Genomic DNA, 20,680 nt, shown 5'->3' on the forward strand with positions numbered 1-20,680 from the left:
TCATCATAAAAATAAAATATTCATAAATATTTCTTGAAGAAAAAAAACCATTTTACCAAAAGGTAATAGGAAAAAGCAAGAAGAAATATTTATGGAAATACTTTAAAAGAAATTTGACGATCCAATGAAGATTAGGATTCTGCTCTGATCATTTAACGAATTATTGACCGCGTCCATAATTCTGATTTCCATGCTCGCATGAGTTCTATTCGTCGTCTCCTTACAATCGCCTTTCCCCGGTTCTGGGGTCTGTCTTGTAAGGAGGAGCAGCTGTATCACCAGATGCTTCTTCCTATACGATTTGAGAAAAATCATTCGAGTCAAAATATCAGCTTAATTCCTCCCATATATCTCTAATAAAATGTCAAAGCAAGGGTGCTTATTAATCTGAAATCGAAACTTACTCCTCCATGGATCCTGATGTGTTGCGCGTATGCCTCTACAAAAAAGACAAAAGTCAGTAATATTACTGAATCAATCGGCAATATAACTTACCCTCTAAATGTCTTCGAGCTATTACATCGTCATGTTATCAGTCTCGATGTATCTTACGCCTACCTGTATCGTGATGGAGAAACTCACCTTGTTCCTCGGTCACCTCCCGAGATGAATGATCATCACTAAACTGTTGTCGGTCTGCTCGTGAACCTGAGCCTGGATGATCATAACCACTTTGTGATGTTGGTTGATGAGGATAATCTTGCTGGCGGAGAGCCCTCAGATTGCTTGAGTGATCATAATCACTTCGTGAAGTTAGTTGACGATATTGATCTTGTTGTCGGAGGATTCGGGGACTATGGTGTGAGTGTTCATAATCGACTCGTGAAGATGGATCCGACGCTCGACCGTTCGAATTGCCCTGAGAACCGTTTGGGTCATACCCTCCAGGAGAGAGATAAGCCAAAGGATCGAAAGGCCTTGTAAGGTTTGCTGTCATTCCTGATGAAGATGATTGGCTAGGGCCGGAACCTTCAGTTGTCTACACATGACGATATCAGTTCTTTTTTCGAATATGATCAGGCGTCATCGCTGTATAGTACACAAAGTATCATAGCTTATGATTCAAGATTCAGAGGCAAGGGAGGGCGTATAAAGATGCAAAACAAAAAATAAAAATATTTCCATTTGTGAAAAAAGTAAAAAGGGCGGAAAGGACTTACTCTAGTTCTTTCACCCTCTGTTTGTTCTGTACCATGACCGTCCGCAGTAGAGCGATTGGATCGCGGACGCTTAAATCTGTTCATGAAGGGTGACATGGGGCGAAGTTATAAATCAGAGTGTGAATGAAATAAATGAATGCAGATGCTTTGAGAACAGTGATTGAAAGTGTGAAAGTGAATGAATGATTTGGAAATTTTCGAGGAGGGATCAAGGCCTTTTATATCTTTTTTTCAGATATCTTATTATTCACCTGCGCACAAGAATGAATGTCGCTTTGTAAATTTGAATCGACACGACTTAGAAAATAATGATGATATATTTCAAGGTCCTCCTCATTGTTTGATCTCCGTCAGGACGAAATTTGTGCTCCGAGGGGAAACCCATGGTGGAAACTCAGCAAAACTAGTACAAAGGATGAGTAAGCCCTTGTTCAGCGCAGTGTCGAAAGAGTCAAAGGATTGTCTGTGAAAGGATCTTCGACCCTCTGAGGGAAGCTTTGATGTCAATGTGTTTGTACGTCATTGTTTTAGCCATGTTTAGTTGTAAATGCGGGATCTGTATTTGTATTCGCTTCGAAGGAGACTCAATGTGCTATCAGCCAACGTCATGCTATGGCGCCGCTCAAAAGGCAAGGCTCATATATACATTACATTATCCATGATGCGTCTAATCCTTATCAAAGAAAAAAAAAAAACCCCTTTCTAATCATATAGAGAGAACAGGGTCAAAAAAAGAATGATAGGAAGAGCTGAATCAAGATATGTTACAGCCTCCAAATACTCAACTTCAGATTTTTTCATTCACTATTCCGCCTTCGCCCAATTACCTGTCAATCTTATACCGTAAACTTTGCATAATAAAACGAAATTTGCACAAACACGATCGTTAACGAGACTCTTACTAGTCAATTTGGTTTTCATACCTTGGCCTTTATTTCTGTTTTCCCTTCCGCTCAGCCTATATAGCCCAAATCTCTCCTCCCTCTAGATTCGTCCTTCAATCTCTTCGATATTCGTGCTTTGGGTTTGTCTCGGCTTCACGGGCAGACTCGGGTGAGTCGTTCGCTGGCTGCCAATTAAAATCGTAAAAATTATCACGCGTATGCTCGCCGCTCAGATACTCGTTGTGCTCCCGCATGTGACGAGTAGCGGTCGAAGGTGGCAGAAACATGGACCCATCTTGAATTTGTATATGTCCTCCACTTGGCTGTTCACTATATTCAGGCAAGACCAACCCACCATTTTGTATGGTACCGGTCTCTGTCTTTAACATAAAGTCAGGTTTTTTTTGCGTTCGAACGGAACCGGGAACAGTTCCGATATAGTGTATCGAACTTACATCGTCAAGTCTACCTATTGATCGTTAGATCAAATAAAATTTCGTCAGCTGATAAATCAATATAGAATGCCTGATGGAGAAGAATTAACCCAGCACGTTTCTTGGGCGAGGGGGATTATTAGTTTCGTTGTTGAAGCCAATTGGGCGCTCTTCGGGCATCGATTGGACGTTCCTTCTGTAACCACCACATGATATACTCTGACATATTGCTGTGTTATTTTGTCGCTGTCTAAGCTGACTGCTATCGGCACCACACGAGACACAAAACCAGCCGGGCTCAACTTCAGCTTGTGTATTGTATGCTTGTGAGCTCGACCCGGACTGTTGACTTTGACCTCTTCTTTGGCGCTGAGAGTTCGATGAGTAAAAGCGTTGATAGCCTCGACATGTGTGACAGTATACATGATCTTGACGGCCTGGTAAACGGGTGAGATTCGATTCGTGACATGTTGCACATTGTATGGAATCTGCCTGACCAGATGATCTCCTCCTGGGCCGGTTCCAGTTGGGCATTTTGGAACGATAAGTAATGTGTGTATGATTGTATTAAAATATATTATCTACCGTGCTCAAATTGAGGATTTTATGAAATGATACGATCGATATCTTAGGTAAGTTGGCTGGGAAAGGTGAAAGAAAGTGGATGATAGAAATTGGAGAAAATTGAAAAGAATTTCAAGGCTTTTTATCCTTTTTTTAAAATTACATTTCACCTGCAAACTCGAATTGGCTTAGATTTTACGAATTTGAGTCGATTCAAGAATTTACGACAAGCTAAAAGGTTTCGAACACTTTTGTTCTACGTCAAAGATATACATCAAAACGAAGTCTTTGCTTCGAATCGGAAATCATAATCATCGAATCGATTACGTAGCACAAAAAGAAAGTGTTTGGTCAAAACACCGCTTTCAAAGTAGAGAGAAAATTTTAGAAATGGATTCTTCGATGCTTTGTAAGAAGTTTTGACGTTCTTCTGTCATGAGTCGAGGTAGAAGCTGATGTCATGCTCGGTCAAAGGAGCGTAAATCGAACAGAGGGTTATGATGACGAGATGAGAAAATCCTGTTTGGACCATGGTCGAGACTGCCTCGGGACTGCAGTCTTTGGAAAAGCCTCGGCCAGGAAGAAGTGGTTTCTTACCTTCCAGCGATATCCGATATCATTTTCAGAAACGAATTCAACACGACTTGTATGATGCGAAGTAAATTTTCGAAGTTGAATAGACTCCGAAATCTTTGTGGTATGTCATCAGAAATTCATAGGAAGTAGGTGCTATTGCAATGTCAGCACCGCCACGAAAACTTCCGAGTGACATCACCGCGAAGACGTCCATGCTCTTTTGCGCTCGTCATGACGAGCTCATACGCCATACGAGTAAGCGAGAAGGTAGTAATCTTTGAATGACCGAGTTTAGTGACTCATATGTGAAAATGAGGAGAGGCTCCCATCAGTGAGTAAAGTGCGACCTGCATAATATTGTTTGTACAAACCAATCAAAAGTACCAAAAATCACTGCTAATCTACAATCTCGCCTTATTTCCCTTTTTTAACCACTCATCAACTAAAGCACCAGCTTCTTTAGCTATACCTAAACTACTTTGATATCCAGCTGGACCAATTCCATAAGCATGAATAACACTAACTTTCCTTTCTTTTTCTCTGCCTTTTAATGGTAATAATAAATTATTTTCTTTTTCAGATTTATTTATAATTATATCTTCTAATTCTAATCTTAATCCACCTTCTCTAACAGGTCTTAATCCTACATTATGTGATAAAATTTTAATATCATTTATTGAACCTTTTCCATTATTATTATCTAATAAAGGACATAATTCATAACAATCTTTTAAAATATTTTTAGCAATTTCTTTATTTATATTTAAACTCCAATCATTTGGTAAATAACATCCACCTAATATAACATGATTTTGATTATTTTTTTTATTTCCAGGTCTTGGAATTATATAAACTTTTTGATTTTTAATAAAATGTTCATCTTCTATTCCATAACAATTTTTTACATTTGAAGCTTCAACTAAAATTGTTTGACCTTTTGCTGGAAATACTTTTAAATCTTCAACACCTAATAAAGATTTTGAACCTAATCCAGTTGCATTTATAACTAAATTTACTTTACCTATTAAAGGAAGATTAAATACTTCTTCTAATGATGATACTCTTTCTCTTGAAATTGGAATTCCTTGTTTACGAAGATTTTTAGCTAAATGTTGAAGATATAAAGGAGTATTTAAAGTATATGCTTCATATGTAACTCCATATAAGAATGGTTTAGGTACTTCATCAGATGATAAATCTCGATACTGTCCATAGTCAGTTAATCAGTATATATTCAATTGGAATTTAAAATATTTAAATGATACTTACACCAAAAACTAGATCCTTATACCAAGGAATTTTCCATTTACCTTTTTCTTTCCAATAATAAAAATAAGGTCTACGTTCACATAATTCAGGAACTTCTTTTGATAATTTGGCAAATTCTTTGAAAGTAATTTCATCTCTTTTTCGTTCTTTTGCATTTTGAGCAAATGAATGCCAATTTGCTCCCTTTTCAATATATCGAAAACATTAACAAGAGAATCTCAAAGCATTTATGATTGAACTCACTGCCCATGGACTAGCGAATCCTGTTGAATGAATATCTTCAGGTAAATCTTTACCTACTACAACGACTTTGAGACCTTTCTTAACCAATTCGTTTGCGATTGATAAACCAAGTACTTATTGAATAGTACAATATTAGTATATTAAATAACAACTTTAATCAAGTTTTCAGATAATATTAGTAACTCTGAAGCTCACCTCCACAACCTAAGACTACAGCATCATATCGCTGTTTATGAGATTCCTTACCCATTTTGAAAAGATTATGTCTTCAAGTAAATTGTAGACGAATTAGAGGAATTTGAAACGGGCTAATTAAATATAATTATGAAAGCATTCCTGCGCTACCCCTGGCCTTATAGATCATATAGCGACTTGATAGACCAGGATGAAAGAAGCATAGAACGATGTTGTATGAGTCTGATTATCGCGAAGTCAAGGCGTGGTAAGTTGAGTAATTCGGTAAACTCAAGTTATCGGGAAAAGCGGTTGACGGCAATCGGATTTGACCGAACATTGAGTATAAAGTGCTGTTGATGATAAGGGCAAATGTGAGATCAATCTAACTTCCAATAAAAGCGTTTTTGCATTTCCTCAGATATTGTGAGCAACAATAGTCAGTGGCATGAAGTACAGAGCAAAGAGTGCAGTGTTGTTTGCTTCATTGATTGTGCATGAATCGTCACAGAAATACAATGTATCAAGATAAAAATATGATATGCGAATCGATCAAATTTGAGATCCTTCCAAATACAATCACATAACGCGAAAAGACAATAAGGACTAATACAAAATTAAACTAATCTTTTACCCAAAATACAACTTGAAAAAAAATCCAAATTCAAAACAAACCAAAACAAAATGGTGGAATACTAATAATGATGTTTGACCTTTTTCTGATCTTTTCTGTTTTTTTCGGTTTTGAAAATTATAAATTTTCAATAGCAACTTCAGCTTGCCATTTACCCCATTTTCTTAATATTCTTAAATATATAGGTAATCCAATAATTGTGCCAAATCCAATTGGAAATAAAATTATAATAACAATTGTAGATAAAAGAACAATAAGTGGTTTTATAAGTAAAAAATAACTTAAAGCAGAATAAGAATAATGATCTAAAAACATTGCGTATGAACATTTCATAAATCGTTTTTCCCAAATCAAACTATTTGTATTACCTTCTATTGATATTTCTTGATTTTCCAAAAGATCAGAAGGAGTTGGATCATCTGTTTGTTCGAGTGCAGGAGTTTGAGGATAAAGTGATGTAGGGGAAGATAAAGATGATGAAATTGGAGTATTTGGAATAAGTCGATAAAATATTGGATGATTAGAAGGTGGAGATGCTGGATTCAAAGGAGAATGATAATGTAGTTGCATTACGCTCTATAACGATATATCAGTAAATCATTAGCCATGAAATTTGATCATACTGAAATGTGTTTGACATACCTCAAGTCTGGCTGCTGATCGAGAAATAAATAATGTTAACCACCATACAGCTGCTCCAATTGGCAAGGTAATCAGTAAGACTGTTCCTGCTAAAGTACCGGCGACTAAGAATGGCCAAACCAGTAGAGCCTGATTGAAGGTCACGATTCAGCTCTTATATTCTTTACCTTGTGATTGTGTGATTAGATTCAGTCACACGAGACATGACACTCACCAGAGGAAAATTGAGCAATACTAAATGTAACGTAGCTCTCCAATAGATTCCTCTACCTACGGGCCTCCAAAACCTCTTGAAACTCTTTCCCCATCCTCCGGCATTTTCATCTTCATCTAAATCACCGCACCATATTGATCTCCATATTCCTCGTTGCTTCTTGACCCTCTCAATGTTAGTTTCCTGATCATCCAATAAAGGAGTATTTTCATTGACTTGTAAAGCAGAATTTCTTATATTTGGTGAAGATAATGCTGAACGAGTACGACGAGCAGAATATGATTGAGTAGAATGATATCTTGGTCTAATTAATGAACCATCTGTATTTAATGCAGATAATGTTCTAGCTCTATCCCTATGTCTTCCATTTGGATTATCCGTATTTGAATTAGGAATATCTGGAATAACAGGTCGATTTACTCCACCTTCTTCTACATTTAAATTTGAATTTGAAGGAATAGAAAAACTTGCATAAGGAGGTGGTTCTTCACCTCCTCTAGGTTTTGTAGGATCTAATAAAAATAAAGAAGATCCATCTGCAGTTAAAACGTAAATTGGTTGTTGACCATTTGATGAATTACCATTTAAAGAATTAGAAGAAGATTGTGATAAATGAATAGGATCAGATGGAGAACGAGGTAATAATCTAGGTGGTTTAGGTATTGGTGAAGTTGGATTTGAAGGTAAATGAAGTGATTGAGACATATTTTAAAAAGTTTTTTATTCCTCAAAATAATCAAGGTATTTTGTGATAATTTTTGCTTCTACTTTTTATCTTTTGATATTAATGGATAAATCGTTTTATTGGCGGCAAATTGTATTTATATCGATATTCGATTTTGTTGATTTATAGCTCACAAGAGCGAATTCTAGAAAACATTGGCCACTGAATAATTCTCTGTTCTATCGTGGATATGTGATTATTCTATACGATGAAAAGAGATAAGAATTGAATTACGAGTAAAAGATGAAAAAAAAGAAAGATCAAGGGATGAACATGAATATGAGCATGTGCTTTCGCGTTTTTATACCCTACTTGCTATTACGGGAAATTTCAGGTCCATCAATAATGTTAATGTTAATGTAATCTCTGAGCCAAAAAAAGTTGAAATCATAGTTTATTCCATACGAACAAATTCAAAGAAATTAGTATAGATACATTTATATAATGCCTAGACCACCTGAAAATCCTGATGTTAAAGCTTCTAAAGGATTAGCTTATATTTTAAGACATGGAGCAGAAAAAGAAGGTCTAAGTATAAGATCAGATGGATATATACGTTTAGCTGATGTAGTGAGTAATATTTGTATATAAAATTTAAAAAGTGATAAATTGATTGCTAATTATTTTAAGGATGTAATAGCTTGATAGACCTAAAATGAGAGAAGTTGATCAAGAAATGGTATTAAGATTAGTAATTGAAAATTCAAAACAAAGATTTCAATTATTATATGGATATGATCCAAGTCCACCTAAACCTCAAAAACTTAAAAAAGGTCAAACTCCTAAAAAAATACGTCCTCAATTTATAAATAATAATGCAAATGATAAGTCAAATTTAGGAAGTTTGATGGAAGAGGTAGAAGGAAAATCAGATTGTTTAACTCCTTTACCTTTAACAACCGAAAATAAGAATAAAAATAAAGATGAAGGAGATGTAGCTGAAATCGATAGTTTACAATTCAATTTAAGTAAAACTTCACTAAAAGGACAATATGAAGAATATGTTGAATTACCTTTAATATCTTTACCTATACCTGAAAATAGTGAAATTTCGATATCAGCGTCAACAGAAAATAAACAACCTAAAGGAGAATATTTTATACGTGCAACTCAAGGACATTCAATAAATTTAAAAGGAACTGAACATTTAGAAGAATTAAAAAATGATGAACAAGGTAAAAAAAAATCAGGAATAATGGTACATGGTACAAAAGCTGAATTATTAAATATTTTAAGTAAGTATATTTAAAACTATATTTGACAATATTTTTCTTAAATTTTCTTATGTTGATTTTTTTTAATTTTAATTTTTGGCTTTTTTTTTTTTTTAACAGAAATAAATGGTCTTTCAAAAATGTCACGTCAACATATTCATTTAGCACCTTCACATAAAGGTTTAATTATACCTAGATTAGGTTCAACTTTATTTATTTATTTATCTTTAAATAAATTAATTGAAAATCAAATTCCTGTTTATGTATCTTTAAATGGAGTTGTACTTACACCTGGAAATCAAAATGGTATCATACCTAAAGAATTTTGGAGAAAAGTTATTATAATTCAAAAAGGAAAGAAAATAGTAATTTGGGAAGAAGGTAAAGAAGTTGAAAGAGAGGCAAATGATGATGAAGAAGGATTATAAAGGTATGGATCTTAAAATGTTGATATGAAATACAATGCATCAATACGAGTATACAAGTGATTTTCATTCCCCTCTTCTTTAATGAAGTCGACGGATCATCGTAGATTTTTTAATCTTTCAAATCGTTGAGCTAGCTCTTCTTCCGCACTAAGCTTTTTAGGTACAGGTGGTAAAGGTGAAGATTTCTTTTCTGGAGAATTTTTCTTAGGTGATTTGTCTTTTTCCTTTTGTTTTTCTTTATCTAATTTCTCGATCTTATCACCATCTCCTTCATCATCGTCAGAACCTGCACTTTCATCTTTATTATTCGCCTCGTTTTGATCGTCATCAGGAAGATCCCTTTTTAAAGGTTCTATACCTTCTTCCTCCTCTGTAAGTTCAGGTGCCCAATCCACTCCATAACCCCTTGCTATTTCTAACAAATAAGCATCAACTAATTCTTTACTTGGGACGAATACTTTAAGCTTTGATGTTATTCGACTTGGTACGCTTGGAGGAGGTGGTGTTTGAGTTAAAGATAAAGAGAAATTACGACCGAACTGAGAATTCAAGGTTAAAAGATCAGCTTGATAAGTGATAAGTGAAATAAAGTCGGTATTTGGCTCGTATCATTTCTATGAAGACTTCACATTTTGAAAGATGGATTATTACTAACCTTGTGCATCAATAATTCTCTCAATAATTGTAATTCTTTCATTTCCGTTCTTGGAGCAGCATATACAATAGCACATACTGCATCTGCTATTGAAGGTTCTGGTTCTTCTCCTCTAAAAAAAAGTATGATTTTTATTAATCATTCATTTCAAGATAATTTGATTAATTGAAATTAACTTACGTTGAAGCATCTAAAAGATTGAATCTAGCTTGTAAAGTTTCAGAGTATAACTATGTAAGATGATTTTAATCATTAATCAAAGTAATATAATATAAAGTATAAAACCTTTGTAGGAGTATACTCCAATGAACTCACCTCTATTATTTCAAGTAATTCTATATAAATATCATCTTGAACTAAAGTTTCTACTCTTAATCTAGCAGTTTCAATTCTATTTTTATTTAATAAATCTGCAATTTCTCTTCTACTAGATTTTGCTAATGCTAATTTTTTTTCTTGTAATGTACGTAGTCTTTGAATTGATAATTTTATTTGTACCTAAAAAGAAATGTTTCATATTAGCTTTTGTTTTCTTTAAATGATATTTTCCTTTTTCCTTAGACATCTTTGAAATTAAAGTATACAAAAGAGTTTGTTTTAATCACTTACCTTAGCTCGAGGTCCATTCCATTGTACCATTATGATTGTTTATACTTCACTTGATCTAAGCTTTTTTATTTATTTCTTAGGATGTTATATCATTAAGATGACGATCTATTCTAAATTGTCGAGTAAGTGTTGATGATAACCGGTCGGATCATTCTTAATGAATATTCCCTGAAAACAGAATATCTTAAATTCAACCAGTACTTGTTTTCGTCAATTCCAATTTCAACTTTGTTTTTATAATTCATTGGAATCAATCACAACGAGATACGATATATTCAACTAATCACCTCTTCATCAAAGAGAGCGAATCGAGATAAGGATAAATTGGCTGGATACTGGTAATCAGCAACCAATATACATATCGATGGTCATTGCATAAACAAGGACGAATATAATTATAATCAATATGCCTTCTCCTTTAACAACGGGTATTTACCCTTCCGATTCTATAATAGTGAGTTCATTATACCTACCACTCAATCCATCCTATTCATCACTCCTTCACCAACACGTGTACCCTGTCTACAATACTTTACACTTGGATAATATGTTTGAGTATAAACCGGAGTGGAGGCTGATCTTTGGGTAATGTTTGATAGGAAACAGCCCAATCACTCCCTCTTGATCCACTCGGACAAGGCGCAGCAGACCTTTTAGCTGGAGATGTTGAATATAGAATTCATCTAATCATACAAGAGGCGAAGAAATTCATGGTAAATGGAAAGAGAGGTACACTTTTACCTGAAGATGTAGAGCATGCTATGGATGCTTTGAATGTTGAGGTTAGTCAGAATTTTCAAGGCAATATTACCCTTTTTCCCATTACTGTTTGTCATCAACAATAAAGAATTTCAAATACAGCTCAGCTACTTTTTCTTCGTATTAATATCTTGGCAGTAAAGACGGAGAGCTGAGTCATATTTGTTCATTTAGCCAATCTTAATTCCTCCACGTCCATTACCTATTCCACAATTTCAATCTCTTTCAATCCCATCATCTTCATCACATCAATCACAAATATATCATTTACCTGATGATGAGATTGATTTTGCGACTTATCTTAAACAACCATTACCATCTGGTGTTGCCAATTCAGCAGGTGTTAAATGGAAAGCCCATTGGTTAGCAGTTGAAGGAGTACAACCTGCCATTAAAGAAAATCCAACGCCGACTCAAAGAGCAGGGCGTGAGTATTCTACTTCTTATATGCTCTGCAAATCAAACCTATCTTATCTTGATCCGAGATTGCGTATTATACTGATTTCATGAAATGTATATAGCTTCCCGAGCGCAACCTTCCTCCACTACTCTCCGACCTCAAGCACGAACTCAATTACCACAAGAACTACAATTGTATTTCACCCGCTTAACGACAGCTCTTGTACCTCCTTCACCTACTGGACCGGAAACAGAACCCGAACGACATAGATTAGCAGCTCTTACTTCCCTACGAACGGACGTAGCCGTATCTGGAATACTGGTTTATGTCGTTAAATGGCTTGGGGAGAGTATACAGAAATGTCTTATGGCGCCAACCGGAACAATTGGCCAACTGATAGATGCCGTAGAGGCACTAGTTGCCAACGACGGGGTATTCTTGGAACCTTATGTGAGTCTACGTGATATTTGCCCAGAGTGGGTGAAGTGGTTCAAGACATCGCCACGGTAATGCAGTGAAAGTGATATATTTTGATTAGAGCTGACTCGTTCCCCGATGAGCCAATGTAGATACATATACTGCTTCCACCTTTAATGTCAATCATCCTCACTGTCCCGCTTGGACCTCATCCACCATCTTCGTCAAGCAATCAACCATCTCCATACGATTTACGTCTTCATGCTTCTCAGGTACTTGGTAAGATTGCTGAGAAGTATGGTAAATCATATCCTGGTCTTATACCACGTGAGTCGAGTGCACTTTTTGGTTTATTTTCTGACAGATCACTGCCAGAAATGAGAGAGTCCATCCCGCTGATATATACATGGAACGATAGGACTTGTGTCAACCCTATCAAAAACTCTACATTCCCCTCCATTCCCTTCTCCATTGGGAGCAGCAAATCCACCTTCAGGTCGATACGAAGGTACACTCCTTGCATTATCATGCCTTGGTGCTCCAGCTGTTCGAAGTGTCGTTTGGGGCAAAGCAGGAGAAAGTGTTAGATTTATAGATGATTTAGCAGGAAGTCTTTATACTGATAGTGGGAAAAAGAAAAATCCACTAATCAGAGCTTTAATTGTAAGTCTTGGCTAACAAAGCGACATGTAACGAATTGTGATTGATGATTGATGATTTAATATATTTTTAGAAATGCCTCTCATTAATAATTAATGGTAAACCACTCGAAACACCTACACCTCAGGTAAATTTGGATGATATATCAGATGCGTTCGGTCCTAATTTGGCTAGTATGTTAAATAAGAAATTATGGACCGCTAGTGAAATTTTAAGAATCAGGAAAGAAGAGATAGAAAGCGGGAATGTGCAAGATGGGATTAGTGGTAAAGCGATTGATGGAGATGGTATGGAAGTTGATCAGTAATTGATCATACATATATATATACCTTCATGGTATAAATATCATTGATGATTACATAAACATACTCAAACCAGCCACGCTACGCTCGGTCTTCACGGTGTTCTCCGATATATAACATAATAGAGTAATGCCGAGATGAGCTTTCCCGCTTTTCACATGGATGCGATATATACCACGTGTTTCTCCCAAGACCCGCATAAGACATCCCGCTTAGAGAATGAGGAAAGCTAGAGAATATTGAAATGATGCTTAAATTTCTATCCCCTTAACGATTAGGTAGTAAGTATTAACTAAAATAGCACAGCAATTAAATTGATTTTTCATTTCATCTACCCTTTGCTATGCCATCTTTATCACTTCTTGTCATTCTTATTCTAATCTTGGAATGATCATATCTGGGCCAAAAGATCGTCGATAGAATAATTTCAAAAATTGAAAATAACATTGATTTGATCGGTTGCTGTGATAAAGGAGGTTTTATAAAAGAAAGAATTCACTTGGTGCACTGAAGTAACGGATCGTTCTCTTCCAACGTCAAAGCGGATTAATTGTTGGATTTTAATATATAATCGTCGTTCTTATCAATTCAAAAATATCATCAACCAATATGGCTCAATCCAACCCCCCTCTCAATCATTTACGCCGTAGGAACATCTACCCAAGACAAGATCCTTCTTCTGCTGCTGCTGCTGCAACAACTTCCGCTGAAGGTGAGTTGAATTTGTTTCATTGACTGAATGTCTCGAAAATCCGCCTGCTCGGATATATGTATATACACATATATATATATTTCCCCACTCTCCTCGTGATGATGTGTCTATGACATATTCGCTCACCATGATGTGATCTCGCCTGCTCTCCCTTCCACCATCCGATTCGTCCACCCTCCCTCCTGTGACCAAATATCCGGCTCGTTCTTCTATCCCTCTTTCCCTTCATCTCGCTCCACCACTCCTCGCCTCAAATTATTGTACCTTTGCCCCGTGCTTGTGCTCAAACATCAAATCATGAACACAAAAAATATTGACAATCAAGCTTCTCCTACTCCTTCCGTTGAACCTTCACCATCTGCTTCACCTTCTATTGAACCTTCATCTGCCGCACCTGAAACTTCAATAGCTTCTGCAACACCATCACCATCGGCAGAACCATCAACTTCTGCAACGCCTTCACCTTCACCTTCACCTTCACCTTCCGCATCCCCTAGTCCATCAGTTTCACCTTCAGCACAACCTTCTTCACAAGCACCTCAATCTAGTGCGGCACCTTCATCTGCTCAACCTAGTCCATCACAAAGTCCAAGTGCAACTCCTAGTCCATCAGCTACACCTAGTCCGAGTCAACAATCAAGTGCAGTTCCGACTAGTCAACAGCAAAGTCAAAGTGCTAGTCCCAGCGCTGCACCATCGTGAGTGATAGCCCTTTATGTATATCCTCCTGCACGTATAGTGAACGTACAGTTCGGTGCACTAATCGAGTAATTCTGGTCTGTAAATAGATCTCAACCTGGTGGTACCACGACTACGATCACCGTTGGTCAATCTTCTACGGTCGCGAGTCAGGCTCCTTCGACATCAAATGGTGAATCCAGTCAACCTGGTACAACGTGAGCGATCTATTTAAGTAACCACTTCAGGATTATTTTGCTGATTAACATTTGCACATTTTTCTCAGTACTTCAACCGTTATCGTTCAACCATCAGCCACATCGCAAACGACTCTCACTTCTGCTGTGGGTATAGTGACTACGACTGATTCCAATGGCAAAACAACCACATCCGTACCAGCTGAAATCACTTCATCTTACTTAACCACTTCGGATGGTCAAGTATATACTAAAACAGTTGTCGTACATAATCCTACTGGTGCATTGGATAATGGAGGAAAAGGTTCAAGTGGATCTACTAATTCATTTTTCAATAATAAAGGTGCTGTTGCAGGAGTATTTGTTGTAGTTGGTTTAGTAGTAGTTGGGTTAACCTTCGCACTTGGTTTATTATGTTTTAGAAGAAGAAGAAGACAAAGATTAGATAGAGAAGTTACAGCTGCAGCAATTGCAGCATCATCTTCTGGACCAACAGCAAGATCACCTTTAGATGAAGATAATGATTATCATTCTTCAGCTGGACCAACTTCTGAATCTTATCCTTCAACTGTCAATCAACCTATGACTCAATATGGTTCATATGGAGCTTCATATGCTCCAGCAGGTGGATATGATCCTTATGCTCCAACAGCAGGTGCAGGAGCTATAGCTGGATATGGTGCAACTCATTCAGGAGGATATGATGGATTACAACAAGGTGAACAAGGTGGATATTATTTTGATCCTAGAGATGCTGGTAATTATGCAGATGCTCCTCAAGATGAATATGCTCCCCCTCAACAACATGGTCAAGGTTATAATGATCCATATGGAGGATATAGTACAGGTGAAGGTAGTTTAGATACACCAAATCAAGAAAGAGGAGATCCATTACATGTAAGTGTTTTTTTTGGGGAAATTCAGGATTTAGATCTGGTTTCCATAGTCATTACGCAGAAAGCTGATGAAAACTTTTATTTGTAAACAGGTGGCAAACCCTTCTCATCGACAGTAAATGGACATTTCGAATTGGTTAAGGCAGATCCGCGAAAAGATAATTCAGTCAGCAAATGAAAGAATTTCGAATTAATCTTGTTTATATAATATATGTTTTAAAACGATCGATAATCATATAATCTCGAACCGCGAAAATTAGGAAGCTAAAAGACAATTATTACCGTACCAGTGATAGTCGAGCTTCTTTGTCGTTCAATGCAAGAGGAGAGGTCATGTATGGAATTAATCGACGTAAGAGAACTCATTGTAGCATATTATTCCAATTATTAGTTATTAATTCCATATCATTCGTATGTATATCAATATATCTCTGTCAAACAAAATCGTATAGTGTTGATTCATACGTATTTCTTCATCATATCTATTATGATTCCTTTTCTTGTAAGATAATAAAATTTATAATCATATGGACTCGGAATACTCTTAAATATGAATATTTTTATGGATGAAATAATGATAAAATTAAAATGAAGCGGTGCTTTAATCGCGCGGAGAATACTTTAAAAAGATGACTAATGGGTATCATTTATGGAGTTGACGTCATTTATAAAACTTTTTATTATATTTTTTATGGAACTTTCAGGGTTAATTCTTGATTTTGATTTTTGAAAGGCTTGGCATTTTCTTTAGAAAAATCGGCTATTATGAGTACTTATTGATTAGAATTTGTGTAAACATGATTTTTAGATTGGGTCAAGATAGATTTCACAAGAGAGAGAAATTGAATTTCAAGATTATTCTTTCATTGTCATTGACATTCCTTTAAGTGATTGATCAAATTCCGAAAAAGATAGTCATCATATAGTATCATATAAATATAATTATCATTTGCTTTTAGATCCTTTTTGTATAAGCCAAGAATTCAAAAAAATATTAAAAATAACAATTGAAAACATAATCGTAAGTCTTTTTACTTCTTGATGATTTGCCAATCTATATGGAGATCAATCAATCAATCAATCAATCATCTTGTTTGAGAAGATCATCTCTGATTTCTTGGCATGTTGATGTATTGATGTTCGATTGTTTTAATGAATACATCTGACTTACCATATCCGGGAGCTGTGCTATTCCTTTCGCGCTTGATCCTATTCTTAAAGGACCCATTGGTCGCTTAACCGAATGACTTGTTAACTACTAAAGGTAGAAGTGTAACTGATTGAATTGGACTATATAACAGATAAACGAACTGTTTCTCACCTTTTTCTAAATTTCTGTGAAGCTGAATCAATCAATCAATCGATACTAAGTCCACTAGTAAATCAGACCTCGGACCAAAATGTGAGTATCTAATAAAACCACCTTGCACGACGACATCAGCCTTTTTTTACTGACAAACTTACATGAATGTAGGGACACAGTATCACCTCGAGCTCAACATCGAGCAGAACATCTTTCAAGATCAGCAGCAGCTGCAGCTCATGCATCATATTATTCACATCCTTCATTACATTTACATACATATTTAACAAAAGAAAAACCTTTAGAAATTAATGAAAAAGGTAAAATAATAGAATCATTAAATGAACCTTTTTTAAATTTATCAAATGAAAATGAAACAAATTCACTACCATTAAAAAAAAATGAAAATGAAAATGAAATAAATGTTTCAAATTTACCTCATGTAAATGATGAAAAATCAAATGAAGTTGGAATTGAAGGTACAAAAAAAGAAGAAGGTGGTAAAAAAGATGCAGGATATCCTTCAGGATTAGATAAAGGTGCATTAGAATTAAATGGTGAAGCAGGTGGAACAAAATCAAGTCCTGGACCTAGTTTACAAGATGTTTTAAAATTTAATCAAATTCAAAATGGTTGGCAATCTAATTCACATTTTGAAAAACAAAATGGAAATGAAAATACAAATATAAATACAAATGGAAATGAACAAATTAGTGTACCTGGACAAGTTGATCAAATTGATTTAAAAGGACAAGCTGGTAGACCTGAATTAGGTAGACATTGGAGTATTAAAGATAGAATGAATCCACATTTACAACTTATGTGAGTAATTTCATTGATTAGATTTCAAGTAATGAAGAATTATGCGCGAACGGGAAGGAATGACTTGACTATTGGAATTTGATTGGAAGGACAATCGGTTCTTACGTATCAAGCATGCCTGTAGCTGACTTGTTCCATTCAGGTGTGGACCACTCTTGGCCTACTACACCGTCAGAAACGATATATGGCAAGGTGGTGCTTTGGTGGTGAGTCTAGTTTACTAGAAGCGGTATCCGATGTTGGAAAGCTCACTTTCTTGGGTGTTATCTGATCAGGTCGTTCGTGATGAGTAAGTCAGCTGCGAATTGCTTCAGAACGTCACGCAGAGAGCTGATCGTTCTTGTAACAGTGGATCTGATCTTTCATCTCTTCCCTATATAAACCTAACTTTCCACCCATACACCAAACCCTCCCATGAAGTTCCAACGGTGCATGACCCTACTATTCAACTTCTTCCCCCACAAACAGTTCAAGCTAGACGAATTCACGTATACGCTTCCAAAGATGGAAATATGTCGTTCTTCAGATTCATGTTCGAGATCCCATTACAACAAACTCAAATGGCCGTTCGATACAAGCTGAATGGTGGTGCGGAGATGGATTTTGTCGTTCCTGCGAAAGGAGAGAATATGAGATGGGCAGCACATAGTTGTAATGGTGAGTACGATTATAACAATTTAGGCCAGTCCCTCATACCTGAAGCTGACTGAATGAATGTATCGTAATTCTAGGTTTCTCATCTGGAGTCAATCCCGATGAATTTAAGGGATCTTATCCATCGGGATATGATCCAGTATGGGAAGATTTGTTACTCAAACATCATGAAAAGCCTTTCCATTGTATGGTTGGTGGTGGAGATCAGATTTATTGTGATGCTTTAACCAGAGAACCCGAAATGCAGCGTGAGTTCTCCAAATTTCACCCCGAACAAAGAGCGAAATTGAAATTGTGTAATCTAGCTTGGATCACTGCTCCTGATAGACATAGCAAGTTGAATTGCCCTTTGACTGACGAGATCGTGAGTGTTTATATTACTTGATAATTGCAATACTATTGGCTGATACTTGGAAATTCCAGCGAGAAGCGGTTGATCGATTCTAGTATGTCAAACATCAAGCTAGAACAAACGGATTGAAAGCTTATGAATCGTTTGCCCAGCTTCAACCATTATTGCAAGATTTTCCGAAGTAACGCATTCGGTAGAGCCAATTCTTCAATTCCAATGGTCAACATGCTCGATGATCATGATTTAATCGGTAAGCTTGGTGAATTTTACAACTTGTGCTACAGCTGAGACATCTCCCAGATGGTTTCGGGACGTATGACGATGAGACCCAAGCCTCTCCAATCATGTCATTCGTCGGGTCTAGAGGATACTTCGTGAGCTCATTTTCGCATGTGCGGTGCCACGATAAAGCTCACGCAATGGAATATAAAGTGGTTCTTATTGTTCCAACTTTTTGTATCCGGTGAGTACACAGCTGCGATCCTCCTTGATCTTCCGTCCTTGCGACTGACCTTGGCATGGCGGGAAAAGACGAAGTAGATGGTGTCGATCCGACTCCTTACAGCCATACTTTAAAGAGTATGATAATAGGTGACAAGAACGGTCCATGGATTCCCTTCCCTTCCCATTCTCTTCTGGTGTATCTTGGTCCAAAAGTCTCTTTGTTAGCTTTGGATTGCAGAGCAGAACGAAAATTAAGTAGGATATGTACTCCTGAAACGTACGCCAAGACATTCGGTGAAGTGAGGAAACTTCAAGGTATAGAACAATTGGTCATTCTTTTAGGCGTACCAATTGGTTCGTGGCAAATTACATAACTGTTTGGAGGTTATATGCTGACATCATGGATATAGCCTATCCTCGAATGTCATTCCTCGAACATTTCCTGGATTGGAAATGGAACCCGCTTAATATCTTAGCAAGACATAATGCAATGGGATTAGGAGGAATGGTTAATAAATTCAATCAAGCTTCAGAATTGTTAGATGATTTAAACGATCATTGGTGTGCTAATACACATAAAAAGGAAAGAAATTGGCTAGTACTTGAATGTCAGAAATTAGCAAAAGAAAAACAATTCAGAATAACATTCTTATCTGGAGATGTACATTTAGCTGCTGTTGGTTGTTTATTTACTTATCATAAAGGAAAGAAACAACCTACTTTGGCACCTGAGAAGGATCATAGATATATGTTGAATGTTGTTACTTCTGCGATTGTTAATGTGAGTTCAAGGTGTGGTTTGAAGGAGTCGTACTTCTGCTGATTCATGCGTTGATCTCGTTGCGTTCGTTAGACGGTGAGGTCCTTTTCCCTCTTACCTCTGTAAAATGATCTTGACTGACAGAGCTCCATATCCTTATTGATTATGTAATTCACAGCCTCCTCCCCCTGGTGCGGCTAAAATGGTGGCTACCCTTGGAAGAAACAAGCACAGGACCTTGCGTGAGTGTTGCAATGAGAAAGAGTGGAAAGGACCAATTGACTGACCTCGAGATGCCAATTGATTTTTATTTGGATTGATAGATGGTGAGTGGCACATTGTTCTGGCTGACTTCTACAGTCTGCAGTGGCTTGTTGTTGATTGACATGATTTCTTAGCTCAAGATACAGATGAGATTATGATTCCGCTATTCATGACTGATACAGATGGGTCAAAGTCTAAGATGAAGGTGAGCTCGGATAATAAGGCAGAAGTTGTTGTACAGCTAGACTGATCAACATTCGATAGGGTACTGCACTGAATAGAAGGAATTACGCGGCTGTAGAGTACAACACCAATAGGGAATTGCTATTTGAATTCAGAGTTGAGAAATCCCAAGGCGCTGGAGAGACTGTCGGGTGAGTTGAGCTGTCAATTCAAGAGTCCATGTGAAGTAAAGTTGACGGTTCATTATTGGCTCAGATACCCTATCAAAGCTCCTGCTCCTCAATGGTAGGTCTGAGGGAGCAGTGTAAGGGGTAAAGCGAAAACAGGTAGAATGGGCGAGAATATTAAGCGATACAATTAGATGTTTATAATGAAATGCAACTTGAATTTGTGTATGGGAATCAAATATACTGTGAAATAATAATCTGATTAGAAAATATAATTTTGACATTC

At 36.5% G+C, this 20,680-nt stretch overlaps 8 protein-coding genes across 8 annotated transcripts; 4 read left to right on the forward strand and 4 right to left on the reverse strand.

Moving 5' to 3' along the window:
• Positions 1-220: 220 nt before the first annotated feature.
• On the reverse strand, positions 221-1,256 carry I206_107374 (uncharacterized protein; the record flags this gene model as incomplete). The annotated part of the gene is made up of 5 exons (XM_019157418.1): positions 221-292; positions 405-439; positions 496-513; positions 583-979; positions 1,161-1,256. 5 exons carry the CDS (start codon positions 1,254-1,256, stop codon positions 221-223), a joined length of 618 nt encoding a protein of 205 aa, XP_019009058.1.
• Positions 1,257-4,019: 2,763 nt separating this feature from the next.
• On the reverse strand, positions 4,020-5,380 carry I206_107375 (uncharacterized protein; the record flags this gene model as incomplete). Its single annotated transcript, XM_019157420.1, has 4 exons — positions 4,020-4,823; positions 4,888-5,070; positions 5,131-5,243; positions 5,326-5,380. The coding sequence occupies 4 exons, from the start codon at positions 5,378-5,380 to the stop codon at positions 4,020-4,022; spliced, it is 1,155 nt and encodes a 384-aa protein (XP_019009060.1).
• A 675-nt stretch (positions 5,381-6,055) lies between these two features.
• On the reverse strand, positions 6,056-7,499 carry I206_107376 (uncharacterized protein; the record flags this gene model as incomplete). Its single annotated transcript, XM_019157421.1, has 3 exons — positions 6,056-6,514; positions 6,581-6,709; positions 6,795-7,499. 3 exons carry the CDS (start codon positions 7,497-7,499, stop codon positions 6,056-6,058), a joined length of 1,293 nt encoding a protein of 430 aa, XP_019009061.1.
• Positions 7,500-7,962: 463 nt separating this feature from the next.
• Positions 7,963-9,160, forward strand: I206_107377 (uncharacterized protein; the record flags this gene model as incomplete). The annotated part of the gene is made up of 3 exons (XM_019157422.1): positions 7,963-8,088; positions 8,159-8,753; positions 8,853-9,160. The coding sequence occupies 3 exons, from the start codon at positions 7,963-7,965 to the stop codon at positions 9,158-9,160; spliced, it is 1,029 nt and encodes a 342-aa protein (XP_019009062.1).
• A 95-nt stretch (positions 9,161-9,255) lies between these two features.
• On the reverse strand, positions 9,256-10,454 carry I206_107378 (uncharacterized protein; the record flags this gene model as incomplete). The annotated part of the gene is made up of 5 exons (XM_019157423.1): positions 9,256-9,699; positions 9,816-9,927; positions 9,996-10,045; positions 10,131-10,313; positions 10,425-10,454. The coding sequence occupies 5 exons, from the start codon at positions 10,452-10,454 to the stop codon at positions 9,256-9,258; spliced, it is 819 nt and encodes a 272-aa protein (XP_019009063.1).
• Positions 10,455-10,830: 376 nt separating this feature from the next.
• Positions 10,831-12,967, forward strand: I206_107379 (uncharacterized protein; the record flags this gene model as incomplete). The annotated part of the gene is made up of 7 exons (XM_019157424.1): positions 10,831-10,878; positions 11,024-11,206; positions 11,358-11,610; positions 11,705-12,033; positions 12,153-12,327; positions 12,419-12,663; positions 12,734-12,967. The coding sequence occupies 7 exons, from the start codon at positions 10,831-10,833 to the stop codon at positions 12,965-12,967; spliced, it is 1,467 nt and encodes a 488-aa protein (XP_019009064.1).
• A 604-nt stretch (positions 12,968-13,571) lies between these two features.
• On the forward strand, positions 13,572-15,564 carry I206_107380 (uncharacterized protein; the record flags this gene model as incomplete). Its single annotated transcript, XM_019157425.1, has 5 exons — positions 13,572-13,674; positions 14,000-14,372; positions 14,463-14,570; positions 14,639-15,446; positions 15,538-15,564. The coding sequence occupies 5 exons, from the start codon at positions 13,572-13,574 to the stop codon at positions 15,562-15,564; spliced, it is 1,419 nt and encodes a 472-aa protein (XP_019009065.1).
• Positions 15,565-16,503: 939 nt separating this feature from the next.
• I206_107381 (uncharacterized protein) lies at positions 16,504-20,516 on the forward strand (the record flags this gene model as incomplete). Its single annotated transcript, XM_070203509.1, has 16 exons — positions 16,504-16,583; positions 16,920-17,570; positions 17,713-17,776; positions 17,897-18,227; positions 18,302-18,472; positions 18,530-18,588; positions 18,648-18,670; positions 18,729-18,826; positions 18,877-18,950; positions 19,009-19,039; positions 19,108-19,374; positions 19,431-19,801; positions 19,959-20,022; positions 20,179-20,249; positions 20,309-20,418; positions 20,483-20,516. The coding sequence occupies 16 exons, from the start codon at positions 16,504-16,506 to the stop codon at positions 20,514-20,516; spliced, it is 2,499 nt and encodes an 832-aa protein (XP_070059610.1).
• Between the last annotated feature and the right edge of the window lie 164 nt (positions 20,517-20,680).

Source organism: Kwoniella pini, chromosome 11, assembly GCF_000512605.2.
Source record: "Kwoniella pini CBS 10737 chromosome 11, complete sequence".
NCBI classification, from domain to species: Eukaryota; Fungi; Basidiomycota; class Tremellomycetes; order Tremellales; family Cryptococcaceae; genus Kwoniella; species Kwoniella pini.